The following is a 24,997-nucleotide window of genomic DNA, read 5'->3' on the forward strand; positions in this document are numbered from 1 at the left end:
GAATTTATTGTCATGTGCGAGAGATTGACTCAATCGGGTCAACTGCCAGCGTCAAATTGGAACTCTGGTTTCTGGTCTTGGGACAGTCCCACGTCGCTGAGACGATTTTGCTCGGTTTTTTGATTTTCCTTCCTCCATTTGATGCGGCGGTTTTGAAACCAGACTTTGACCTGCAATTGACGACGAAAATAGACATTACCGAAATGTGACTGAAGCTAACGGGAAAAGCGTGCAATGGACGTTTATTTTCTCCATGCATTCTTTTGATTTTTTTAGTGTATCGTCAGTTAAGAGAAACGAAGATGTTTTATAGGCTTTCGAGAATCCATACATTTGGTCATTTTGTTGTGATATTTGGTTATCTCCTCATGCTCACAAGTGTTACGCAAATGCAAAGCAACTTTGCACTTTGTTGAGCCTGATGTTAGTATTTTTTGTTCTACCGTTCCCTGAATGTATATCGCTTCCACCTTAACGTATTAAGTATGCTTTCTACGTTTTTGCGCTTTTCGTTTCATCATTATCCCTTCGTGTTTCATCCTCATAATTTTCTCGTATTACTTGTCTTTGCTTAACAGACTCCTTATACAGGGTGGCCAGAAAAAACCTCTATTTTACAATTACCATAATAACAAATCGTTCAGTAATTCAAATCAAAATTTCCCATGTAAATGTTTTAACCATGTCCATTTGTCAACATTGTGTAAGGAAAAGTTACACTCCTTTGCCAATAGCAGAGAGTAGGGAGTGATTTGCGAGAAGCCATCCTGAACGGGCGGATCACAGTATACAGAAATAATTGCAAAAGAGCATGAGGTAGCCTGTTGTTCTTCAAGCTTTCGCTGATACAATTCATCTTAATTTAGAGGCTAGCTATTGTGATTACAAAAGGAGACCATATCAAGTTACTCAAGCAAAAGCATGTCTTTGCTTGTTCAGTCAATCTCAAAATATGAAATTGCCTTGGCTGTTGTACTTCTTCCCAAAAAAAGAATGAGTGCTGCTATTCGTGGCCACATTGTAGATAAAGGAATGTGTATGCTCCTCGCAAATTTCAATCTAGAATCTTAATAGTGGTTCTTTGGCGCTTATTTTCGAATTTTTGGTCAAGCATGTCCGGAGATTTTTTGGATTGATTCGCCCGCTTGCAAGTGTCAATACGGGACCTTCAAAAATAATGTTTTCCCCCATTAAACGTCAAGTTAACCCTGGTCATTGCCGTGGCAATTCCTAAATATTTATTTGAATGAAACTTTTTAATTGATGTAAGTTGTAATTTCCCTTCTTCCGGCAACATCTTCCGTTCTGTATAAAACCTTCCATCAACCTCTACTTTAATTGAACCTTAGACTAGATTAGACTCTATTTGAATGAAATGGTCCTGAATATTTTATGCACTGACTAGGGGGTAGTTAAAGAGGTCGTAATTAGAAATTGAATGATTGATCAATTCTTTATTCAGCTTTTTCCGAAGTTCAGTAAACTTTCCATAACCATTATTATGAGGATGGCTGCCTCATTAGGTTTTCAAAAGACTAGTGCATGTTCACCTTCTAGGATTAATGACCAGCGGGGTGGGTGGAATGTGTGTAAATCAATGCATGAACCACTAGAACATAGACGGGGATGTTAAGGTATTGAATTAACATATTGGAAGCGGATGGTTTCTTTCAAATGAGAGGAACTGCAAACCGCTGCTAAATTACGTGTTCGTATTTTCAGGTTATTCGAACGACTTGTTCAAAAGTTATGGCTCTCAAAGAGCAGTACATCATGACGCGCAGAATGAAAACTAAACATCATTTTGTAATCCATGACAAAAAAGGCAAACTCGTTCGTTTTATACAGAATTATGTAGCGGCTCATGATTGAGCATAGCTTTTGACTCAGGCATTTGATTGAGCTGACAGTTAAAAAACACTACTGAAGCCACCAAGGATTAGTCTCATTGGAAAAAGGACGCAATGTGTTTACTCGATTCCGATATATCAAATCTCGACCCTAGCATCCCCATCCATTGGGTTCCATCCAACTCGTTAATCTTATAAATTTGTGAGGAAAGAGCAGCCAAAAGATCAAATACATAATAGCACCTAAACTTGTCCAAATATTCATAGCGTCAATCTAGATTGAAAAGATGTCAGATATTGAGTGACGTCAATTTTTCGTACTGAATTTTGTTTTGGGTGTCATCTCGATAAAGACAAATTATGCACTTAACGCCCAGTTTCTTTCTTACTTGTGAGTACATGTTCAAAAAGAAAAAATAGCTTGGGGTGCAATCATCCACTTTTGTTTTGAATTTTCTGACTCCTCTAAATTTCTTTCCAATGCTTTGACAGAGTCCATTCCCAGAGTGGAATGCAATCTAACTTCATTCACTGAATTTCTGTTTATCACTTGGTATGCAACTTGTCAGATATCGAGAAAGATAAAAAGGAAATTGAAACTTCTCAAATTTTCCCTCAAAACAAAGAATATCTATTTATTCACTGGCAAGTGCTTTCAATGTAGGATTCAAATCAAATGAGGCTTGAAATCTAGATCAACGAAAAAACAACAAAAATCTGACAGAATTGCTTTTCCTCGATGTTATTTTATTGCCTTGATATCTAGATCATAGTTGCCAGGATTGATGAGTTGAATCCAAAGAGCTAAGCTAGACAAGGCCCTCAGAGAGGCAAGCAAGTAACAACATGTTGCAGCTCTCATGCAAATAAAATAGTAGAATGTGTTGGACTGCATTGAAATGACTGTAATGCTTAAACAAAATTAACACATTGGTTTTTTGACAAACCACTTCACGAAACTAGACCTCTGAATGGTAGGGGCAAGTTTGCCTTTTCATCCTCTTCAGTAGCTCAGTGATGTGTTTCGAACCGGAAGGTCAGCTTTTTAGCTTGAAGGACCTCGGTTAGTGCTCCCAGCCCCACCACAAACGAAAGATGATACGCAAGTAAAATCAAAGCTGCTTAAATAAGTGGCAAATGAGACCCTGCCTTTCTAGGGTCTTGGAACCAGGGTTACATTAAAACTTGTTCCCGATTTTGGATCTTTATTTCTGTACCCTTTTTCGTTTGAATTGGGAGCTCTATGAGGGTTTATTCAAGCTAAATAGCAGATTTTCCGGTTCGAAACACTTCACTAGTTGGAACAGAAAAGGAAGGGCTGTTCTGGACTTCTCTTAAACAAGGGACCATAAAAAGGCAACCACATTTTCATAATCTTTATGTAAAAGGAAGTGATTGCCGTTAAATACACAACTTTTGTGACAATGGGGTTTCAAGTCATAATTTGTTTAAGCAATTAATAATTTAAAGAGAAGAATCTACTTTCTGTTTACTAGTAATTCAAAAGTTACTTTTTAAGAACTTGAGAAAAGGGAGCCATGTAATGCAGTTACTTAATCAATAATAGCTATTTTCTTTCAATGATGTTTATAAAAATGAGGCTGAAGGAAGCTGATATGATCAAAACTTGAACTGGGTCCAATTAAGAATAAGGTCAACTTGCATGAGTTCTATGATATTGAGACATTTAATTGAACTTGGGTTCTTTGCTGTGCTCAAACCCATTAAAATATCTTTGTAAAAATAAAATTTGCAAAACTATAATATCCATATGCAATCGCGTTTCAAGAGATCACATCTTACATATCTTACATGGTCAATTCAAGACAGACTAAGAGCTGTTTCTGAAAAATTGATGAAAGTCGTGGCATTGCACACTCTGACTTGAGTCTTGAATTGAATCAAATTGAATTGGAGAGGGGGCCTTTTCATACTTAACAGTTTGAAGAGTAAATGAATAGGCCAATGAGATTCAGGTGTTGAACATGTCGACTTTTTGAAATTACTACTTGATTCAACTTCACCCAAAGAAAGTAATGGCCATTGAAGATGCAGTTTTCTTTTGTGATAACAGTTTTTAAACCTTAATCTTGTCTCAAAACAATAACTTATCAGGGTTTGATTCGTCAAAATCTAATACCTCTTTACTACTGACTGGAAATTTAATTTTCACCCCCTAATGAACAAACAGCCGTAAGATAAAGTATAATCTTAAACTATCTACTATAATCTACTACAAATACAGTATGTCTGTATTGACAGCAAATTTGCATAAAAATTTGCAAATAACCTTGCAAAACACTTTCATTTGTCAAAACATGGCACCTAAAAGATTAAAAAGATCCTGCCAAATAGATGAAAGATGCCAAATTTTGTTCCATTATTTAATTTGTGATCCGGTAAAATTTGAATCGTCTGTCGAATATGGGAAAGTTTAAAAATCTCTGCCGCAAAATAGTTTTGAAATAAACCACTTTTCGAGTAAATGCTAAAGAAGTGACCTCTTTTTATTGCAATTTTGAAAGAGATCTCTGAAGTGCTCTATTCAAAGTTGGCGGGTCTTGGCGGGACAATCGTGCAACAAGCAATCGTGAATTTTTGCAAAAAACAATTTAAATTCATGATCACTTGATCAAATAATTACCCAATTCATTTAGTTGCTGAACTTATGAATTCAAGCGCAGTCGATGAAAGAGCATTGTTGTGGGTTTATATATATTTGTATGCAGTGGCCAAATTTGCCTTCATCGCAATTATCAATCAAGGTTTTAAAGTCACTGTGCCACCGCGGGCAAGTGTGAGCCAAAAACAAAGTCTTAGCAACCAATAACACTATAAATACGAATGAATTAGTAAGTACTTGATTGCCTCAGAAATTGTCATTACAATTTTGTTCCACAGGACCACCCATGCAATGCAGTAAAAAGGTCGATTCTTAATGTTTTTCATTAAGGCTATGGTGAAAAAGTTTGTTCTTTACAAAAATAGGTCTTCAAAGGGGCTCATAAAAAAGGATGTATTTTTAGGTAGTGGCTTGATCGAGGTAATTGACGTTCTAAGAGTGAGGACCTAGTTCAATAAGGAACGAACTATTTGTTTGAGACTTGCTCAGGATGTTTCGCAACACTTTTCTCCTATTGGTATTTACAAGAAAACCAAATCCACAAGTTAAATAGAGAGCATTTTGATCACTATGTGCTCGCGCAGCACCATTCGCGTAATCTGTTTTTAATGAACATGCTATAATTATGATACAAAGCAATTTTCACGAGTACCCACTCAGTTGGCATAGGGAACTTCATTATTAGATTCTAAAAAGTGTTCAATGTAAAAGGGTGCTTGCTCTTTTGCCAATTCGGAATCAGATATTTCTTTCTCTTTTCCTAACATCTAAATGCGAAGCTTGAAGTGAAAGCGTATTTACATTCTAAACTTGAAATAGCGAGTATTTAGCTTCTCTCTGGTTTGTCTGCAAAAAAATTTGCAATACCTCCTGAAGCACAATTTCCAATTTGATTGCTGGCGGCCAAATTACAATCGCATTAGTGCGTCCAATTGTCGTTGTGTCAAAGTGGGTGACAACCACATAACGTTTCATCATGTTTATAACAAGATACTTGACAAGCCATCAGACTATCACGATAAACATTAGTTAATATAAAATAAAAGGATGAAAAACCAATGTGCCAAGATTGTTGTACTAGGTATTAAAACAAGATGGCGCCTTTCTTGAAATCGGAAGCGCTGACGGGTAAGAGGAATCGTCAGATGTGGAACAGGACTTACTTGTAATTCTGTAAGATGTAACTGACTAGCCAGTTGCTGCCGTTCAGGACCCACGATGTATTGCTGTTTGGCAAAGTATGATTCCAAGACATCGATTTGAGGAGCTGTGAATATGGTTCTGTTCCGTTTGGTCTCTTTGGACATTTTGGAACTCTTCTCCTCCCCACATCTTCAATGGAATTTTAACCCCGCCTCCTCTTCTTCATCTACCTCCTCCTCCTCCTCCTTTTGATCCTCCCTCGCTTCCCTTCCCTTTTGGCTTCTCTTTTTCCCTTTCCTGGCCTCTGAACGCCTTTGAAGGCAAATTGTTTGTGCGTATGTGGTGCTGGTGGTCGTCGGTCGGTCGTTGGGTCGGTCGGTGGGTCGGTGAGTTTCTGATCTGTTGGAGTGGGCTATATGCTGCACAAGTGTATGTACTAAAATGATATTACATACCAGGATCATGTCGAGAAGCAAAGGGCAACAACATTTATCCGACCATCCTGAGGACGAGTGGTGATTTGGGAACTCCAGCTGAGATCTTGAGGCGCTTTAACGCGATGATGGGGAATTGAGAAAAAACGATGCGCTGGTTGGCATTCAATTACGCGAGGAAAATTTGATTTCCTCTCGCAGACAATTAAATGGATTTCACCGACAAGCCTGTGGTATTGATCAATCGTTTTATTTCATTCTTGTGTAATCACAAACTCTTCATTGATGCGTTCAAAATAATAACGATTTATGACAGGTACGAACTATATTTCACCAATACAAAAAAACACCAGATAATCAGACAGAGCCTGGTAAAAAATAGATCTCTTTGGGACAGAAATGGTCGTCGAGTTCCTGCGTCGTGGAATTTTCCATTCTTGATCAGTCGTCAACCTGAGCGATGACGGGATACTTCTTCTTGAGAGCATCCACCTTATCAGGCTCAACTCTGGCTAAAAACAAGCTATAGGCCAACCCCATAGCACATTGAGCCACTTTTAAGCCGTCTAAAGTTTTCACTTCAGTGGGAGCTGCGGATGATTTTTTGAACTCGCCCATAGCCTAAAGGTTAGACAAAGTCATTTGATTAGGTGGGTATGGATAACGATTTGAACACCTCGCCTTGGGGATTCTTACCAATTCTCCGTAGGCAGGGCTTGGAATGGCGGCGATGATGGTATCGTCAGCGGACAGAACCCATCCCTTGGTGGAGCAAGCAATAGACTTGATATCCAGCCAGCCAGAGAGATCCGGAATGGGTTTGGGATACATGTTGGCCTCCTTGCTCGAAACGTATTGACCCCACATGTAGGTGGTGCCTGGGATCTCGGCCGGAGCTAAGTTGAATTGAGCGCCGCAGGTAACGGACTTGATGCCGCGTTTGGGACCATTGAAGGAGGCAATCAGACATGGGACCATCTCGTTGTCCGTACAGGAATGGCCTAATCGACCGTATCCACCGAACCCCCAACTGTACGCCTTATTATTACTGTCCACCGCCACCTACAAAGGTGTTATCAAGGCTGAGTGAGTATGATGTTGTATTCGGTCTTCGATAAGTGATCAACCGAACATTATCTGATTGAAACTTACGCAATGGTTGGTGCCACAGTCCATGGTCACAATGTTGGGCGGGGTAAGGTATTGAGTGTTCTTTTTACGCGCATCCTTTTCCACAAAGGTGGAAATGCGGCTGGGATTGTAAACATAGTCGTAGTTGACTTTCCCGGCCTTTTCGATGTACTGGCCTTCAGTGTTGTGGCCTAGCTGACCATGCTCAGGATGGCCCCAAGTCCAAATGGAACCATCCGTTCCCACAAAAGCGCTAAAGTCACCGCCACAAGCGATATGTTTCGCCGAGGGACCCTCATGCGACACCTAAGAATAGGAGATTCGATTCGATCATCATCATGTGCTTGCCATCACTCTTTTTCCATTTTCCTTACCCGAGTGGGTTTCGTGCATTTACTGTCCTTCTTTCCGCCGGACGTTTGGCCGTGACGGTTATCCCCGCAGGCAAAAATCTCTCCCGCATCTAAAACCGACCCGAATCACAATTACCACCATTTATATAATCCAAAATAGGTTTCGTGAGGTAACTTACCGGTCAGGAACAACGAATGGTTCTTGCCGGTGGCGATTTTGGCGATCTGCACGCCCTCGGGAAACTCAACTTTAGCCGGTTTCTTCCGATCTTTGGTATCGCCCAATCCCAATTGACCTTGCTCGTTCCGGCCCCAAGCGAACACCTGGCCCTCCTCATTGATGGCAAAAATATGGACCGAATTCGGTCCAGAGTACACGGCCTTCATAGACATATTGGCGAACGTCTCCATGATGATGGGCTTCCAGAAGGTGTTCTTGCTGCGCGGTAAGTTGTTGGCCTTGCGACCTACAAACTCCCAATCCGTGGCTCCCGAGAAAAGTAGAAGGCCGAAATCCTGGAATAAGATTTGTCACGTGCACAAACAGAGTTCGCTTGAAAGAGAGCTTCGCTCAGACCAAAAATATGTACTGGATCTTCTTGCAATCGTCACTTGTTGTATCAACAATATTAGTTTTATATTGAGATCAGTATGCCTTTGGGGCTCACCTTCAAGGTTTAAAATGAAACTTTTTTTCATGTTATGTTATCAGTCGATGTGTAAACAAAATGTTGGAGTAAAGGAGTGTAAGTAAGTAAGGTCTCTCAGAGTCAATTGATACCAACTAATTTACACTAGTTGATCACATCAGAGAGGCTCGGCATCACCAACCCCAATTTCAGGGGGGTCCCTTCGGGTTGTCTTAATCAATGGATGGATATTCTACCTCGGTTCCTTTGCCTTTCTTGGCCTGGGATTGGTCATCGGAGCCCTCGGCGCCCTCTCCGGGTCGTTTGTTGGCCATGATTCTGGGATCTTGTCACGGATTTCGGGCGATGGAAGAAACCTTGAGCCTCAACGAACCAACCGTTGAGTGTTGATGGCTGTGCTTTTGGACACGGACCGGGCTGAACACTCTTCACTCCCTCTTCACTCACACTTGGTTCAGAAGCAAGGAGAACAAGAGCGGGAGGGCTGGTCTGATTGGTTCTCCAGGGAAGCTATGTTATCCGCCGGCTGAAATTCAGCCAATCCCTTCGTATCCTTAGGGTGACGGGAAAAACAAGGAGAATGAACGAACACGCTCGATGTCAACTTCTAAGATAAAGCAATAAGAGCTTCAAGGATGGTTTGAGGGCGCTTTCTCTGCTCTTATTATAAGTTTTGATCATTGGTGTGAGAATAAGGCTAGCTTTAGGTTCAGAAATGGGAGTGGTTTGATGCCAAGCCCATCTGTGTAAATGCCAAAAAAATGAAACGCTGCCGTCTCCGAACAAAAGAGCTTGGGGATGATTTAGGATCACTGAGCTACAATGATCAAGGAGGTTTGGATGGAAATCAATTCATGATCACGTAGCGAAAACATTGTGAATTGCGATGACTGACAGAGTCTCTCTGAGATATTGTTGAGTTCCTGAGCTTGCAGGTTCGGTATTCATTAGGACTGTAAAGTTTTGATCAAAGCATGGAAAGACTAATTCATTCTTGGATGACTCCTTATAAAAAATACCAACACTTTCATTTTGCATTTTTAGTTTATACAATTTCAAATCAATTCATTAGACCAATGTTCATCGTTCTCGTTGATGGAAGATAGATGAGGATTATTTCAATTCAGTTTACCTACGAATTTCTTATCTTAAAGAGTGTAACACTTGTGTTTATTGATCAAACTTCCCATTGATTTTGCCGTGGATTCCAATCCATATAGTTCTATGACAAAAGCAGGGCTTCCTGGATGACTCTTCTCGTTTCTCTTCTCTTGATGGGGTGCTCGAGCCGTTTGGGCGTCGGAACGGCGGTTGTTTGGCTGGTTGAGGATTCGAGCATTCTTTCTTTCCCTTTGGTATGCACAATGAACAACTGTATGTAGCCTAATCTTCCTCCCTCTCATCCATCCGTTCGCTTCTGAAACGATGCCATCGTTTTCGTTCTACTGCACACTTCACGTTTGTGTTGGTACTTGAACGAAATTTTCCTCCCATTCATTAGGGGTGCTCTTTGGTCTGTCAGAATCTAGATTCTGGAGGCCAATCCCATGAGTCACACATACCCATCTGGAGTCGTCATCATGTTTTCCAAACAACCATTCCGAACACATGACAAAGGAAATGGTTCCAAGTCTTCCTCGTAGAACCGACTTTGTTGGATAAAGCCAAAACCGAAAAGTCTCGCCGCAGCTTTTATTGTGAACCAGGACATGCCTAGCAGCGAAATTAGGTCTGGCTTTAATTTAGTTGGGAGACAGCTCGTTTCTTTTTGTGCCCTAGTCCTCCCTCCCTCGAGACACGTTTTTTGGTCGTCGGGCTTTATTTTCACATCAGGACATGCCACTTGGCGGGATCTGGATCAACGACTCCCCAAAGTAATGCATTTCTCATGAGACAATCATTGAATGTCGAGGGGGGTTGTAAAAAGGAATAGGCAAGCGGAGCAATTATTGTTAGAAAGTTGTAAATACTAGATTGGTTTGGGTCCTGGAATATTGGTTAGTTGCTTACTCCATTGGGTCCAATGTGAAGGAGAAGGATTTGATCTGGGTCAATCCAGTCGAATACAACCAATTTTCGGTTTCGTGTATGCGTTAAGATGCTATGAAATGCTGTTTTATGGAATTGATCCTTTGGCAGTGATTTGACAGTGATGACGAAGAAGAGAAAGAATATTCATTCCGCTTTTTAGATCGTGAAGATAGCTCTCCTAATGTAGACTTGCACCTGATGAACAAGATGTGCGTGGAACGTTTCCATTAATGCTCACACGCCATGCCTGGAACGAGACAGGTAGTCGATATCCAGCTTATGGAATGAGTAAAAAAAACATCCCATAATGACAGAATCATGTTTTGTGGTGATGGAAGGCCAGTTCGAATTTGATGATCTTAGGGGTACCTCGCCCAAAATCTCTGGCCCATCTCCCCAATCTCGCCCAACAGGCCAGCCCACAATAGCAGTAGTAGTTTGTCATTCAATGATGGTCGACTTAGTAGCAGTTGAGTACACACGTTTTGTTTAGAGGCCTTAATAGGTAGAAGTGTTCAGGGACAAAAAGCGATAAAGAATAACGTCGGAGCTTCTACTCAACAAGTCAGAGAAGAAATGTTTCAAAGAGCAAATCTCATGGACATGCGAGTTATGGCATTTCTCCTCAACTATGATTCAATTTCTCACCCTTTAGTTTCAACAAGTGGACCGACGACGGATGAGGGATAAGTAACAAGCTTGTTCTGAGTTGGCTTTACCAGCCCGATGCGAAGCGAGTTCTTTCCACTAGTAGTGAGCTTCCCCCGACTCAAAAACTATGAGTAGCAAAAGAATCGTCGAATCCGAGGTTTTCTCTTTAATGTGAAGGCCAAAATGTTTCTTGAGTGAAAGATTTCCGTCTGATCTTGAAACCAACGTAATGAATGACAAGATGTTAATGTAAAAAGGGATTTGCTCAGCTTGTAGGAGAAGTGTCTTTTCCTAATAAGAATAAGTATTTGACTTTGAAACATACTTGATTTGCTGAGAGGTTGTGACTAAAACGGATTTTCCTTATCATGAAAAAGGTTTACAAAATGCACACGAGTGGTGAGTGTGTCAAACAACAAAATCGTGCTTTGTTGTCCCTTTCAATTTCATTAAAAAAAGCAAAAATTCAAGAACTTAAAGAACAACAAAAATTCAAGAAATTAAAGAACAGCAAAAATTGATTCTATTAGTTTTTACCCATCCCAAAGTTTCTTGAATATGACTTGGAATCAAAGGAAACTTCAATGGAACCTCATAAAAGATGCAATTTACAAATCGTTAAAACTTAGTCTGCGTCTTTTTATGTCAATGTGTTGGAGGGGGCCATCAAAATTGCTAGTGTGTAAGGAAATTCAGTTAATCACCCCTCCTTAAAAGGGATTAGAAGTATTACTCTATTGTTAGATTTGTAGTTGAGTAATTTCAGTTCACATAATGGTTGGAATTTTTGGGAAAAGATTTTGTCGGCCTTAGCCTTTAAGCTAGATTTGCAACAAATGTGAGCGATAAGTGAAACAGTGTTGCTTGTGACATTTTGGGAGATACTTAACTTGTACGCCTATTTGTGCAATTTGAGTACTTGCAACAGGGGTTCTAGACCTCTTTTTTTTTAGACAGCGCCTTGTTTAGAGATAATTTGACCAACGGCTATCCAACAAATGAAATTGGATTTAGTAGAAATATCTTAGATCCAGACAAGACAACTCTTTTCCATTTATGAATTACTGTGGACTCATAGTCAACAAAGACGTTAGTAAATTATATCGGGTAATCCACTCATAAAACTTGAAAAATAAATCTACATGGTTCAAGTGCCATTAAGACCTTGAAAGGTCATTCAGTGACTTTTACGTTGGCTGTAATTCTTTCCCCAGAGGCCTTGATACACATGTGTAATATGTTGAAATAGAATGTGAAGAAAGTACAATGATGCTCAAATATTGTTTGGTGCAACGTGGTTCAATGTAGCTACATTATTTGCCAAGTGTTTGCATGTTCACAATTGACTCTTTTATTGTTTCATGAAAGCTTTAAGCACATGGCCCAAGAGAAAATATCTTTTACTTTATACAACTGCCAGAATCGGTCTGGATTGCTTTAAAATAAGTTACAACCATCTGGATCTGGAATGTAGACAAAGTTCCAAAAATGTTTTAATGGCTAAATTTTTCGTTGTTCCCATGCAATGACATGAACTTTTCCAGAGTTCCAGACCGTCTTTTCGTACAAGCCTGGCATCCCGAATGATGTTAAATTCCGTGGAGTCGGTTCCTCAAAATCTAGCCGACCCACCACTTGCGGAATAATGGTGCACTCTGGAGACGATCCACTGTGTACTAACATTGAAAAACTTGGGGCGAAGAGCTCGTCCAGTTGAGGGTGGCTGGTGGATGGACAGGGGATTGGAACACGGTGACTGAAGGGAAGAAGCCCGCCACTGGATGAACAGAGGAGCTGCCGAGCCTCCTGAAAGTGACTGGGAACTCGCAAGTCGGGAGTGCGCTTTGTGACCGTCGTCGTCTTGGTATTCCACTTCTTCTTGCTGTTGTTGCTGTTATTGTTGTAGTTGTTATAGGGCGGCTGCTGCTGTAGTTGTTCGTGCTCGATACTCGTTCTCTCCCCTTGTTCATTCTCTCGTTTCTCGGTTCGTTCGCTCGTTCTCTGCAACAACTACTACCCAAACAAAAAGCACCAAGATTGCGAGCTCGACATGAACTGAACAAGGCACTGATATGACATTTAAGGCATAGAAGGTCGAATAGCACCACGGCCTAGAAGTCTACCTACCCACCTTCTCAAAGGTTGTTCCATTTGAAGTGTGGCTCTTGAGACTTTATCTGCTCCTGACCTACTGGTGTCATAATTACCCATGGTCGCAAATAACCACGCCTTGGGGTTACTTGATTGGGATCTGATCTATTATTAACGCTCCTCAATTGTTTACTTGAGCTTTGGACAATCTTGGTCTTACGAAAGTATAGCTGTGTGTCTTGTCTGTCCCGAGCAGACCATTCATTGGCTGGCTGGTCGGCTGGAAGCATCTTCTCTCATTGGATTTGTTCACCTGACACAACACATAGTACAGATCTTCACCTTGGATCACATCCATGCTCTTTGAACTCCAGTCAGTCCTTTAAGCCTTGGAAGCAGAAGCAGAGTAGTAGTACTAGAAGTAGTAGAAAGAAGAAAATCCCACTCGCTTGGTGCGAATCACAACAATTTGGAGACATAAGATGAACTTTTTTGTTTGTGAGGAATTCCAAAATTCAATTGAAGAACATGAAGTGGAGTGATGTGTTGCTTTGTCTATCGATTTCGATCTGTTTGATACATCCCATCTTGTGCTACTGTCCCAGGGAATGCAAATGTTCTAGTGACGGAGTGATTGACTGCTCACGAGCCAACCTCGACACATTTCCAAGAGACATCCCTTTCAATGCACATACGATGTAAGTCATTCCATTCATTCATTCCTGTGCCTGGAACGATCTGGCTGGCACAAATACGAGTATGTCCTGGCCACCACCTACGAGTAATCTAAATATTCTGTCAAAAGCTGATCCATCTCCATCTCTTGGGCCTAGTTGTGTGTACGTAGTTACGCACTACTCTAACATTTCATTCTGTTGTTGGCAAGGAACCCAAGTTTGTTTAGATTTCCACTTGTGAGAACAAAGAAATTGACTCCGAAACTCTCGTGGCACGTAACCTGACTCTAGAAATGGAACATACGCACGTTTATCGTGAGGTCTCAGAAGAAAAGAAATATCCTAAAATTGATTCGCTCACAAAGAAATCAAGATCATTCTTCAAGCCTTGGCTGTTTTTTTATGATTTCTGACCTAACTTATTAAACTTGTTTAGGCCTTGACAAGAAAATAAGGCTTTTCTTTCGTTGCTGAGTGACCCAAGGTCATGTCAGCAAGGTGAATTAAAATGAAATATGAGATGCCAAATTTGAGTAATTCAAATCTCATATGTATCAAATCACCTGTAAAATTTCTACTAGCTTTTGCCAAGTTTAAGCATCATAAATACCATAGTTCAAGTATTTTTATAAACAATAAAAAATCATCAATTTGTGGGGTTTTTTTTCTCGGCCATGTTTCTTTTGTTTAATGCCCAAACTTTTTCAAAAATCTGTTAAAATAAGTAGACGAGAAACAAAGAAATCCTGGAAATTTAAAAATGTCTTTGCCCTCCTTAGCAGCAATGATGTGGATTTGGATCCAACAATATTACCTTAAATCTACACATTGTACCGGTCCTATAAATGTAAATGGTCAAAAGCACTGAGAGCCATTATTCATGCTTATCTTGAACTTGGTTGAATCCAAAACCCAACAAAATGTTATCAAATTATGACTTACTACCCTTGCAAATTGCGGGGTTCTCCACTTTACTAAATAAAAAAGTAGTTTTGATTGGTTCCGTTTTTATTCATTGCATTTGCATACGAAACTGGTTTAATAATTAGTTTAGGTATACGATATTTCATACGGTATATGAGCCAATATGGGCGAGCAAAGTTCGCCACAAATCCAGATACATCCATTGCTTTGCATTGATTGTTTGGTTCCAAATAGACATCGGCCAATAACCCCTCAAACTCTTGATCGACATTTTGCCATTTCGAAGAACCCTCATTTTTACGTGGAGGAACCTCTGCTTTCCACTACAAAGAAATTATATTAGATACTAACAATACTGTTGGCAAGAATTTGTCTCAATCCAGGTTTTTGGTTGAGGTATTTATCATGAATAAACGTAATGGTGGAGTAAAGTGATGGTGAGTAAAGACAAATAGAAGTAATGACGGATGACTAGAATAGAAGACGACCACAGAGGCTTAGTGTGAGGTTTGAGAGCACCTTCAAGCCCTTGAGAGCCCTGATTGGTTAAAATAATGAAATCCACCTGTCTTCGTTCTCATTTTTCAACTTTCATTGCTCAATTTGCATCCCTCAAATATTTGTAGGCAATATGTAGGCGTTGATCCAGTGGTATCTTTTGAGCCAGACTTAAACGAGTTTCCGATCAAAATTAAATTCCTGATCAATCCCATATTCAAGGGCCAACTTGAATTCGTTAATGGATCAGATAGTATATGAATATAAAGCTAAATAAGACAACGAAGGTTTTATTCTTGAACTTATGGGGATTGCGTTACCAGTACCGATAAGGAAGTCTGATAAAAAATGCCCCGATTCAGTCTGAAATTGATAGAAGCCAAGAGTTCTTTGTTGAGAAGTTGGTCAATTGTTACTTACAATCACCACTATTGGGACATTTCCCCCATTTGCCTCTAGCGTTGATTTTAGGGATCTTAGAGTATATGGTTCGAGCATGTTTTCTCCCTCGCGTCTTGAAGACCACCTGAATGCCTCACGTGCTTGTTGTCGATCCAAATTTGGCTTGTCTACTTTCTTGTCTGTCTTTTGGTGTCTTCTAAGTTGACAGGTCTCTCTTGGACAGCTTGTGGTGCCATCAACAAATTTGTGTTTTCTTTGTTTGTTCGTGGTTTCTGATTATGTTTCGATTTTCTCTTCTGATTTTAGCGAACAAAGAACTGGGCATTGTTTCTTGCTGGAATCAAATTTAAGTTCGTGCGGACAAAAGCTTTGTAAAGTTTTAATACAAATGTCGAGCCTTTAGTTAGAATGATTCAAGTCGCCTACGGATGCAACTAAACGGGATTAAGTTGCTTATTTTGGGAGGGCGTTTTTTTGAAATATGCTCTGAAGACTTTTGACGACACTTCGGCCAATTATCTAGAAATTTTGTGAGAAGGAAAGAAAATGTTTCTGTTTATACAAAATGTATTAACATACATGGGGCTACCAGGCTATATACACTATTTGAATTGCCAAGTGACGTATGGAATTGAAAATGTGACATCCAAAGTCTTGAGGGCACAATTGAAATACACTGAACAACACTTTAGGTATTGTACCAGGGTAACCATTATGTAACAAATGGCTATCGTCCCACAAACGTTAATGAGTTCAAAATGAAGTGTAAAGGAGCAAGTATTGTAATGATATCAAGGTAGATGATTTTTTTTCTCTAAGAGGCTTGGCTACATTATTGATAAAGCAGCCGCCAATTTTATTCACTCAATTCGACATGGGTAAAGGGCTAGCTAGCCTTTGCCACAAAATAAAACAAATATGGGACCAACCCCAAAGGTCGCATGTACAGCTCATGTGATTTGATACTCAAATTTGACAACGAAATGTACTCAAATGCAGCTCTAAAAGGTGCCTAAAGCCTTTTGTTCGTTGAAATGAAATTTGAAATTTCCAAAATAAATTATTCAGTAGTTCTGACGTTCTCCACCAACCTTAATTTTCTGCTCCGAATTGATGTTCAAGCACAAAAGTATTCACTATCGCACATCACGATTGACAAAAAACGACGCAAAACAACTAGGCAAATAAAAAGGAGTGTTGGTATTGCTAAATTTTATCCCTTAGTCAAGACATCAGAAATCAAATTTCGATTCATGTTTTAATCTATTCGACATGCAGTGTGAATAGAGTACTCTCATCTACTTTTTACTACTTTTTACTACTTTGAGTAATTGAAATATTCTCATGACTGCCATGGGAATTTCATTGAAAAAGCGTACTTGCTCAACAACATTAGGCTTTACATTGTAAAACTTTGGCCGATGATTAACGAGCCCTGTCGATTGTTCCAATCATCGGTTAAACAGATTAACTTTTCAAACGACGAATTGGCCATTGACTTCGGTAAGTTGGCAAGTAATATATTCGTTATCAAAGGTGCCCAATATTGGAATAGTGGATGGTGTGTAGCTGTTGACTAGTCAATAGTGCCTTGTTTTGTATTGCTATTGTTGTGTACTAGACTAGTTCATGTAAGAGCAATACAAATAGGTGGACAAATATGGCCGATTACGAGAGAGCCAGACTACACTAGATCAGGAATACCAAGAAATGTGGGTGAATGATTCCTAGAGAATTATTACCATTGCTGAATCGATGGAACAGTACACATGACGAGTCGTGTACCAATATATAAAAGCCTTTTACATAACGAATGTTATGTTTTTTCTAGAGTAAGAAGATCGCAAAAGCGCATGGACTTTTTCTTCACTTTGGTGTTATTTTTCGTTTCAGAGATCTCAGCCACAATTCGATCTCCCAATTCCCTGACCTGTCCGAGTGGCTAGAGTACTCACAGATCAAGAACCTTGATGTTTCTCATAACTCGATCCAATGCTTCGACAGCCAATTCATTGGATCAAAGGTTGAGCATGTGTAAGTTAAAGTATACATATACGGATATTGCTCACTCCGCAACCGGTGGTGAGCCTCCCCAGCGCTTTCAATGCACCATCTCAACCATGTCTTACAGGGATTTGCGATACAATCGGCTCCAAAGCTTGAGGGTCGACAAATCTTTGGAAGACCTCAAAGTCAGAATTAATGACGACGAAACCCTGAACAATTGCCAATGTGCGAAGGAATCGCTCCACAAATTCAGTGGGGTGTCTTGTAGCGAGTCCTACTTCTCACCACACGCCATTCTCTGTGGTAATGAAGACTCTCTTTGATCCCATAACCGCAAAGACCGTGCTTATACATATCTGAGTCTCTCTATAGGAACATCTTCTGACGATGTCGTGCCAGGAGAAAGTATTTGCTTGGAACAAGAAGCGATGTGTCCCAAAGACTGTCATTGCAATGATGGGATAGTGGATTGCCGGGACAAGAAATTGGATCGATTCCCCTCGTCAATCCCTCACAGTGCTACTGAATTGTAAGTATTGGAGTCATTCAATACTGAGAATAAAAAAAGGAAACGTTTTTCATCTTCCACATGTTGGGTTTTATAGGCGTTTGGAACAAAATAACATTGGATCCATCCCCAAAAATGCGTTCGCCAAGTTGAAGTGGCTACGACGAATGTAAGATTAAGCGATTCTATTTTACGCTGAATTGTTTGGGTTTGACTTTGACTCCGGTTGTTTTTTGCAGTGACTTAAGCAACAACGAAATACGAGTCATTCCTGATGACACTTTCAATGGGCTTCCAAGGTTGACCTCGTTGTAAGTTATTATTTGGGATATAGTAAGTTGTCAGATGCTTGATGACTAGTTGATTTCCTCCTTGGTCTTTTTACAGGGTTTTGTATGGAAATCAAATCGAAAGAATATCGGGCTCTAGTTTCTATGACCTTCCCGCCCTCCAGCTCCTGTGAGTGTCTCTTTCTGCAAAAGTGCATAAATAGTCTGATTTATTCACAACAGTTGACGAGGCTATCTTTTCTAGACTATTGAATTCGAATAAGATCCGATGCATCCATCCAAATGCTTTCAACCGATTGGAAGTTCTTCATTTGTTGTGAGTACATAATAAAAATTGGTAGTGTCCATATTATGTTTTAATGAGTTTGTTGACCACATGTAGATCTTTGTACGACAACAACATCCAAACCTTGAGCAATGGAACTTTTGATGGACTGGAAAACCTTCAAACCTTGTGAGTGTGGCTGATCCCGGAGAGCCTTCAAGTTGCCACGATTAATAACTAGGACATCATTTCTTTAGACACTTGGGCAAAAACTCATTTGCCTGCGGTTGCGATTTGGCCTGGCTAACGACTTGGCTTCAGAAAAACCCCGTGGAAACCTCTGGCGCTCGATGCGAGACCCCCGTCAAATTGCAGCGGAAAAAGATTTCGACGCTCCATTTGGAGCAATCCAACTGTTTGGATCTTTCTGGCTCTGCCCCATCTTGCAATTGGACGGCTCCTTGTCCTTATCCATGTTCTTGCTCGGATGGGATTGTGGATTGTTCGGGTCGTGGAGTGAAGATTATCCCTTCAGATCTGCCCAAAACCACGCGGGAACTTCAATTGAGTGGCAACGTAATGGATATCATTCCCTCAGTGGGTCTCTTCAATTTGCTCCCTTCCTTGAACACGCTAAACATGAGTCAAAACTTCATCAGTGTCATAGAGGAAGGTTCCTTTGAAGGAGCAAGAACGATAACCATTTTGTAAGTGTTAAGCAAGAAAAAACGCTTGTTACCACATCTTAGTGCAAATACAACCACGAAACAAGATGTCAATTGCTTTTAGGGATCTCTCTCACAATTCACTTTCCACCATTCGAGGACGGCTATTGCGGGGTCTAGATGGACTAACCACGCTCTATTTGCATAACAACAACATCCATTGTATTTCTCCTGGCGCTTTCGATATGCTGCCCAAGCTTTCGTTTGCAAATATCTTGAGTAATCCAATTCAATGTGATTGTCACATGGCTTGGTTTGGAGATTGGTTGAGGAGCCAAAACAATACCTCGGCCGTGGCCACTTGTGCCACACCCACTCATTTGAAAAACCGACAACTCCAAGATCTGCCATTACCCTCCTTCAGGTGTAAAGGTAATGCTCGTTTGTGAATATATTTTTAAAAATGACAATCGAGTTGAATGTAGTGATTGGGCGAGTCCGTCCGTAAAACCAGTCCTCTCGCAAATCCTTAAATTTTTGCATTGGTTTCCGGAATCGAGCCTGGTAAAAGATTCAACCTAACAACAAGGCAAGATTTGATTTGATTTTTTTAACCATAAATCAAATTCAAAATCTGTTGAAGGTGGTAAACCAAAGCAGTATTAAGTCTCAAGTAGATGTACAGTAATGCAAATGGTTCATTTGGAAAAGAAAATATTGTTTTAACTGGGATTCCAATTCTAAAAAGTATGAATCAATGTTGAAGAAAATTTATGCTATGTGAATTTTTAATTTCATCTTGAGGTCCCTTCTCCGTCATAAGTTGTTTCAAATCATTTTTTCCCCAACCGAAAGTACACGGAGCTCGAATCATAGATCATTAGCGACAATTTTGTTAATTACATTCGTTTTTATATATTTGTAAAGGTTGGTGAAGCAAATACATGCGAACATTAAGCTTGCTCATGTACACACTAAGCATGAATGGTGGGTGTCCAGGCCAGATGAAAGGAATAAAAAGAAAAATTTTAAAGCTCAATTAAATTAATCAGGCAACTTAAACTACGAGGAAAAATGCAAGCAGCTTACATAGGATGTGTTACTTAAAGCAAGTCACTTGGCCATTTGAGTCATGAACCTTTGGACACCTCTGACACCGACTTTTAGTTAGGCATTCGTGTGAAATTGTAATTACCGAGTGATTAGGCATATTGAAAAGAGGATCGAACACGGTTGACTTTTCAATAATAAGTAAGAGACTGAATCCTGACTTGTCCGAGCAGTAGGAGTGATTTCGTTTCCTGAGTCTTAAAACAAAAACATTACGCCCAAACACCAATTTTGAAAATTACGCCTTGATGTGAACATTTTGACATTCTGGATGATGTTATTGCACTGTGGAAACTATCAATACATTTACCATTCGTACATTTTTCAGGCTCTGCAGATGAAGGATGTTTGGAACAACATTACTGTCCAAGGGAATGTGTTTGCACGGGAACTGTCATTCGATGCAGCCATGCACAACTGAAGCACGTGCCAAATAATGTACCCAAAGAGGCATCTGAGCTCTATCTTGATGTCAATGACATCACAGATTTGAAGATGGAACAATTCAGCCATTTGCAGCGCCTCTCCAGATTGTAAGTGAAACACCGTCAGTTTGATCAATAGGTCTATAGATGTACTCACTTTCCAATTCGTGATTGGCTAATTTCCATTTCTTTTTCCAACAGGGACATCAGTAACAACAAAATATCGGTCATCAAGCCATACGTGTTTGCTAATCTCACCCGACTGTCTACGTTGATAATCAGCTACAATGAAATTAAGTGTATCCAACCACGAGCCTTCAGTGGATTGCATCATCTGAGAATTCTATCCCTTCATGGAAATTCCATTTCCATGATCCCGAAAAGTGCCTTCGACGATCAGAACAGCATCACTCACTTGTAAGCGCCCCTGGAATAAACTTTACATCGTACCAAGACTGGGCAAACAAATGAGACACCCAATTGCACTTTTTCGAACAGTTCTGACATGGCACCTAGTACCCAATTTAGACATAGTCCAATCCTTCCGGACAAGATTGATTTGGGTACCCACGTCATTAAAAATGATTTCTCGAGGTCTTACTGAACAGTCCAACTCGTTCCAAATTACGCTCATAGGAGAAAATATCCAAGCTCGCTGATAGTGAACTTTATTATTTATTTCATCAAAGGCCTAATGAGATCATTTCTTCGTTTCAGAGCTCTTGGATCTAATCCGCTTTTGTGTGATTGCAACTTGAAATGGCTCTCACAATGGATGAAAAGTCAATACATCGAGCCGGGTATTGCAAAGTGCTCTCATCCCAACTCCTTGGCCAACCATTTGGTTCTGACTACCCCTGAGAGTAGCTTCAAATGTCAGGGTAAGCGAACCGCTTTGTACTTGTCAATGCAAAGCTAGAGAGGTAGTAACGCTTTCCTATCTTTAGACGAAACTCCTCAAGATATTCTGGCCAAATGCGACCCCTGTCACAGGGCTCCATGCCAAAATAATGCCTCTTGTAAAGCCCAACATGGCCTAGACTTCATTTGCGATTGCGTTCCTGGGTACTATGGAACCTTTTGTGAGAAGAATATTGACGCCTGCTACGGGAACCCATGTTCGCACGATGGCACATGCACTGTTATGGAACACGGAAGATTCGAGTGAGGAGAAGCCCAAACAAAAGCTTTTCTTTTGGGGGGCATCATTGTTCTCATCCTCCCCCTTTTCTATTGACAGATGTAATTGCCCTCTCGGATATTCTGGATTGCGATGTGAATTTGACATCAATGAGTGCGCCAGTAGCCCTTGCCAAAATGATGCCAAATGCATCGATCAAATCGGGAGTTTCGCTTGCGATTGCAAAGAGGGTTTCACCGGGGACCTTTGCCACAAAGAAATCGACCCTTGTGAGGATGCCCAAGAAAAGTGCCTCAATGAAGGGACATGTGTGCCCAGTAAGAGTACGTTTTCTTGCGTTTGCCAACCTGGATTCAGCGGACCAGATTGTTCCATATCCTTGAACGATTGTCGAAGTCACATGTGTCAAGTGAGTCTGTTTGCCACTTATCAACTTTCCGACCATTTATTTGAAACACTCCAACGGATTGCAGAATGGCGGAACTTGCCTCGATGGTAATGGAACTTACAGTTGTGTTTGCACCCCCGAGTTTGCCGGCAAGTATTGCGAATTGGAACCCATCATTAGCCACCTCTACCCCCAATCATCGCCCTGTCAACAACATGAATGTAAACATGGAACATGCTTCATGCCCAAGGATTCCAAGGATTACGTTTGCAAGTGTGATTCGGGATACACAGGTAATTTCCTCATAACTACTGAACCGTTATTTCGGTAACAGTTAGAGAGGTAGAAAAACGGAAATGTTATTGCTTGGTTTTATCATTTCCAGGCAAATATTGCGAATATCTTACAAGTTTGAGCTTCGATCAAAAAGGAGCATATGCCCAAATGGAACCGCTAAATACGCAGCCGTTTGCCAATGTTACCATGGAAGTGATCACCTTGGAAACGAGTGGAATCTTGATCTACGTTGGCCAAAACGAACATCTAGCTGTGGAGCTATTCAAGGGGCGGATCCGAGTGTCGTATGATGTTGGGAATTATCCCGTGAGCACAATGTTCAGTTACGAGAATATCTCTGATGGGCTTCGACATCGAATTCAAATCCTGGCTCATGGCAAGAATCTAACTCTCCAAGTTGATCAAGGCCAGTCCCGATCCATTGTCAACGAGGGAGCCAACTCGGAGGTTCAATTCCGAACCCCTCTTTACGTGGCAGGGTGCCCAGATAATGTGGGAGAAGAAGCGCTAAAACATTGGCACCTGAGAAATATCTCCAGTTTCCAAGGTGCAATACGCGTAATCCTTCGGATTCCTCCGATAAAAGCTTCAGTTTACTTTGGATGTTACTCCCAATTTCAGGTTGCATGCCTTCTCTCCACATCAATGACAAATTGGTGGACTTCCTTCAAGCTGCTGATGTTCGTCACAAGGTCTCTCCTGGATGTTCCATGTCAGAATTGGTCCAAAATGCTGAGCCAGAAGATCCGTGTTCTCCATCCCCTTGCAAGCATGGAACTTGTTCGCCCATTGAAGCAATCCCTGGCTTCCAGTGTACCTGCAAACAAGGTTTTAGCGGTGTCTATTGCAATCAAAAAGGTGGGATATAGTGCATGTCGATCTTGCGACCTTTTGTTTCTTTCTGCCTTTGTTTACGTCTGTGTGCACTATACTTACTTAGTGTTTGGTTCCAACTCTGCAAACAATTACCCTTCGATTGCTTGCTTAATTGAGGTCATAATCACAAGCTATAAACTGTCAACTTAATCATGCGCGTTCTTTAGTAGTAGTAGTAGGCTAGTAGCACTATTATTACTACTATTACTGCTAGTACGTATCCTCCGAGCGAGTCCCAATTCCTGTCTTGAAGGGTCTTTATTTTACGATCCATTACAGATATGAATCGAAACTTCCAAAGGGATCGACAGCGCAAAGACTCTCGACGCGTTCGAAACAACAAACGGAAGAAGAAGTGCAAGAAACAAAAATATAGAGACTACTACATCGACAAGAGCGGCTGCCGATCCAAGAGGCCTTACAAAATGGCCAAGTGTGTTTCAGATACCTCGGACTCGTGTGTGGCGAAGAAGACAAAGTTGCGAACCATTCGCTTTATTTGCCAAAACGGGCGCAAGTTCAACAAAGAAGTGGAAATGATCCGCAAATGTGGCAGAATCAAGCAAGACAAGAGAAAGCGTATTTAGTCAGTGTAAGAAATCTATATGCATATATATATCATCATCAACATCATCACCCCCAAGAAATCTTCATCCTAGAAAAATTGTTAACTTTGAAGCGAAATAAAGTAACTATGTCTTAATATGAACGTTCTGAATGTGGACCTTATCTACTAGCTCAGAGAGACCTTTAAGTACCTGTTAAAGGTATCCTTGACTTACCTGAGCTGAGTTTACGTCCATATCAGTTTGACTGAAGTCGTGTCATTCGAGCGAAACAAAATTGGGTGTTCAATAAAGCGAATGAAGAATCAAAATAGCACTCGCTTATACAGTACAATTTGCATTGAAGCTAATTTTGCATAGCAAGAACATTATTGTAAACAAAGTCATGGCATGATTAATTTAATTTGCCGAACTTCACCTTTTTGAGGTTCAAGTTGTTTAAGAAATGGCGGGTCTCTCCTCAGTTCTTCTGTTTTGGAATCCATGAATTGAGTTTTCCTTTCTCTCCACTGATTTCTACCAGAAAACATGAAAACGAAACGGAGTTCAGGGAAGGACAAATTGGTCAAGAATTGCTTGATTGTCATTGACTAGCCTTTAATACTTTGAGGAGCGCGAACACATCATTTCCAATTGTGCCTAATTGAGTTCTAATGAATCCATGAGTTTGACGGGAACAAAATGTCTTAGGGACATTGCAAGCCTACATGTTTGAAAAGAATAGTGTTAAAAAGCACTATCTTCTAAATCAAAGACCGAGATTCAGGTAGGAAAAGTGAGCCTTGAAAAAGTGCAGATTGGCTGTTTTTGGGGGGTCATGAACAAAATAATAAGCTCAGTCAATTTGCTTTGTTCGTATTTGAGACGGCTCAATAAACCTCTCACTCAAAGATATTTAGAGTAAATGTAAAGCAGATCCTAAAATTACGGTGCATGTCAACACTATCTGAAATATGAATATACCGATTTCTTTTTTTTTTTTATCTCTAACTGTATATTAT

At 40.4% G+C, this 24,997-nt stretch overlaps 3 protein-coding genes across 3 annotated transcripts; 1 reads left to right on the forward strand and 2 right to left on the reverse strand.

The window, feature by feature from the left end:
• Nucleotides 1-14: 14 nt before the first annotated feature.
• Nucleotides 15-6,002, reverse strand: LOC131881021 (homeobox protein notochord-like). The gene is made up of 2 exons (XM_059227767.1): nt 5,637-6,002; nt 15-170 (listed from the first exon to the last, which is right to left on the reverse strand). The coding sequence occupies exons 1-2, from the start codon at nt 5,778-5,780 to the stop codon at nt 39-41; spliced, it is 276 nt and encodes a 91-aa protein (XP_059083750.1). The 5' UTR covers nt 5,781-6,002; the 3' UTR covers nt 15-38.
• Nucleotides 6,003-6,284: 282 nt separating this feature from the next.
• LOC131881014 (protein RCC2 homolog) lies at nt 6,285-8,649 on the reverse strand. The gene is made up of 6 exons (XM_059227761.1): nt 8,421-8,649; nt 7,714-8,050; nt 7,556-7,644; nt 7,203-7,487; nt 6,747-7,112; nt 6,285-6,671 (listed from the first exon to the last, which is right to left on the reverse strand). The coding sequence occupies exons 1-6, from the start codon at nt 8,496-8,498 to the stop codon at nt 6,492-6,494; spliced, it is 1,335 nt and encodes a 444-aa protein (XP_059083744.1). The 5' UTR covers nt 8,499-8,649; the 3' UTR covers nt 6,285-6,491.
• A 4,092-nt stretch (nt 8,650-12,741) lies between these two features.
• On the forward strand, nt 12,742-24,133 carry LOC131881012 (protein slit-like). Its single transcript, XM_059227758.1, has 20 exons — nt 12,742-13,655; nt 17,352-17,492; nt 17,590-17,768; nt 17,838-17,994; nt 18,071-18,142; nt 18,213-18,284; nt 18,361-18,432; nt 18,508-18,579; nt 18,646-18,717; nt 18,786-19,235; nt 19,318-19,625; nt 20,632-20,836; nt 20,930-21,145; nt 21,446-21,609; nt 21,676-21,892; nt 21,969-22,278; nt 22,343-22,550; nt 22,643-23,101; nt 23,176-23,412; nt 23,710-24,133. The coding sequence occupies exons 1-20, from the start codon at nt 13,486-13,488 to the stop codon at nt 24,015-24,017; spliced, it is 4,089 nt and encodes a 1,362-aa protein (XP_059083741.1). The 5' UTR covers nt 12,742-13,485; the 3' UTR covers nt 24,018-24,133.
• Nucleotides 24,134-24,997: the final 864 nt, after the last annotated feature.

The sequence above is a fragment of the Tigriopus californicus genome, chromosome 5, assembly GCF_007210705.1.
Source record: "Tigriopus californicus strain San Diego chromosome 5, Tcal_SD_v2.1, whole genome shotgun sequence".
Taxonomy (NCBI): Eukaryota; Metazoa; Arthropoda; class Copepoda; order Harpacticoida; family Harpacticidae; genus Tigriopus; species Tigriopus californicus.

Excerpts from the sequence above, each read along its gene's own strand:
- LOC131881021 (XM_059227767.1), bottom strand. The coding sequence starts at position 5,780 with ATGTCCAAAGAGACCAAACGGAACAGAACCATATTCACAGCTCCTCAA. Across the intron at positions 171-5,636 it reads TACATCTTACAGAATTACAA|GTCAAAGTCTGGTTTCAAAA; the intron begins GTAAGTCCTGTT and ends CGTCAATTGCAG.
- LOC131881014 (XM_059227761.1), bottom strand. The coding sequence starts at position 8,498 with ATGGCCAACAAACGACCCGGAGAGGGCGCCGAGGGCTCCGATGACCAA. Across the intron at positions 7,488-7,555 it reads AATGCACGAAACCCACTCGG|GTGTCGCATGAGGGTCCCTC; the intron begins GTAAGGAAAATG and ends TCCTATTCTTAG. Across the intron at positions 6,672-6,746 it reads GCCCTGCCTACGGAGAATTG|GCTATGGGCGAGTTCAAAAA; the intron begins GTAAGAATCCCC and ends TCTAACCTTTAG.
- LOC131881012 (XM_059227758.1), top strand. The coding sequence starts at position 13,486 with ATGAAGTGGAGTGATGTGTTGCTTTGTCTATCGATTTCGATCTGTTTG. Across the intron at positions 21,146-21,445 it reads CAGAACAGCATCACTCACTT|AGCTCTTGGATCTAATCCGC; the intron begins GTAAGCGCCCCT and ends TCTTCGTTTCAG. Across the intron at positions 21,893-21,968 it reads ATGGAACACGGAAGATTCGA|ATGTAATTGCCCTCTCGGAT; the intron begins GTGAGGAGAAGC and ends TTCTATTGACAG.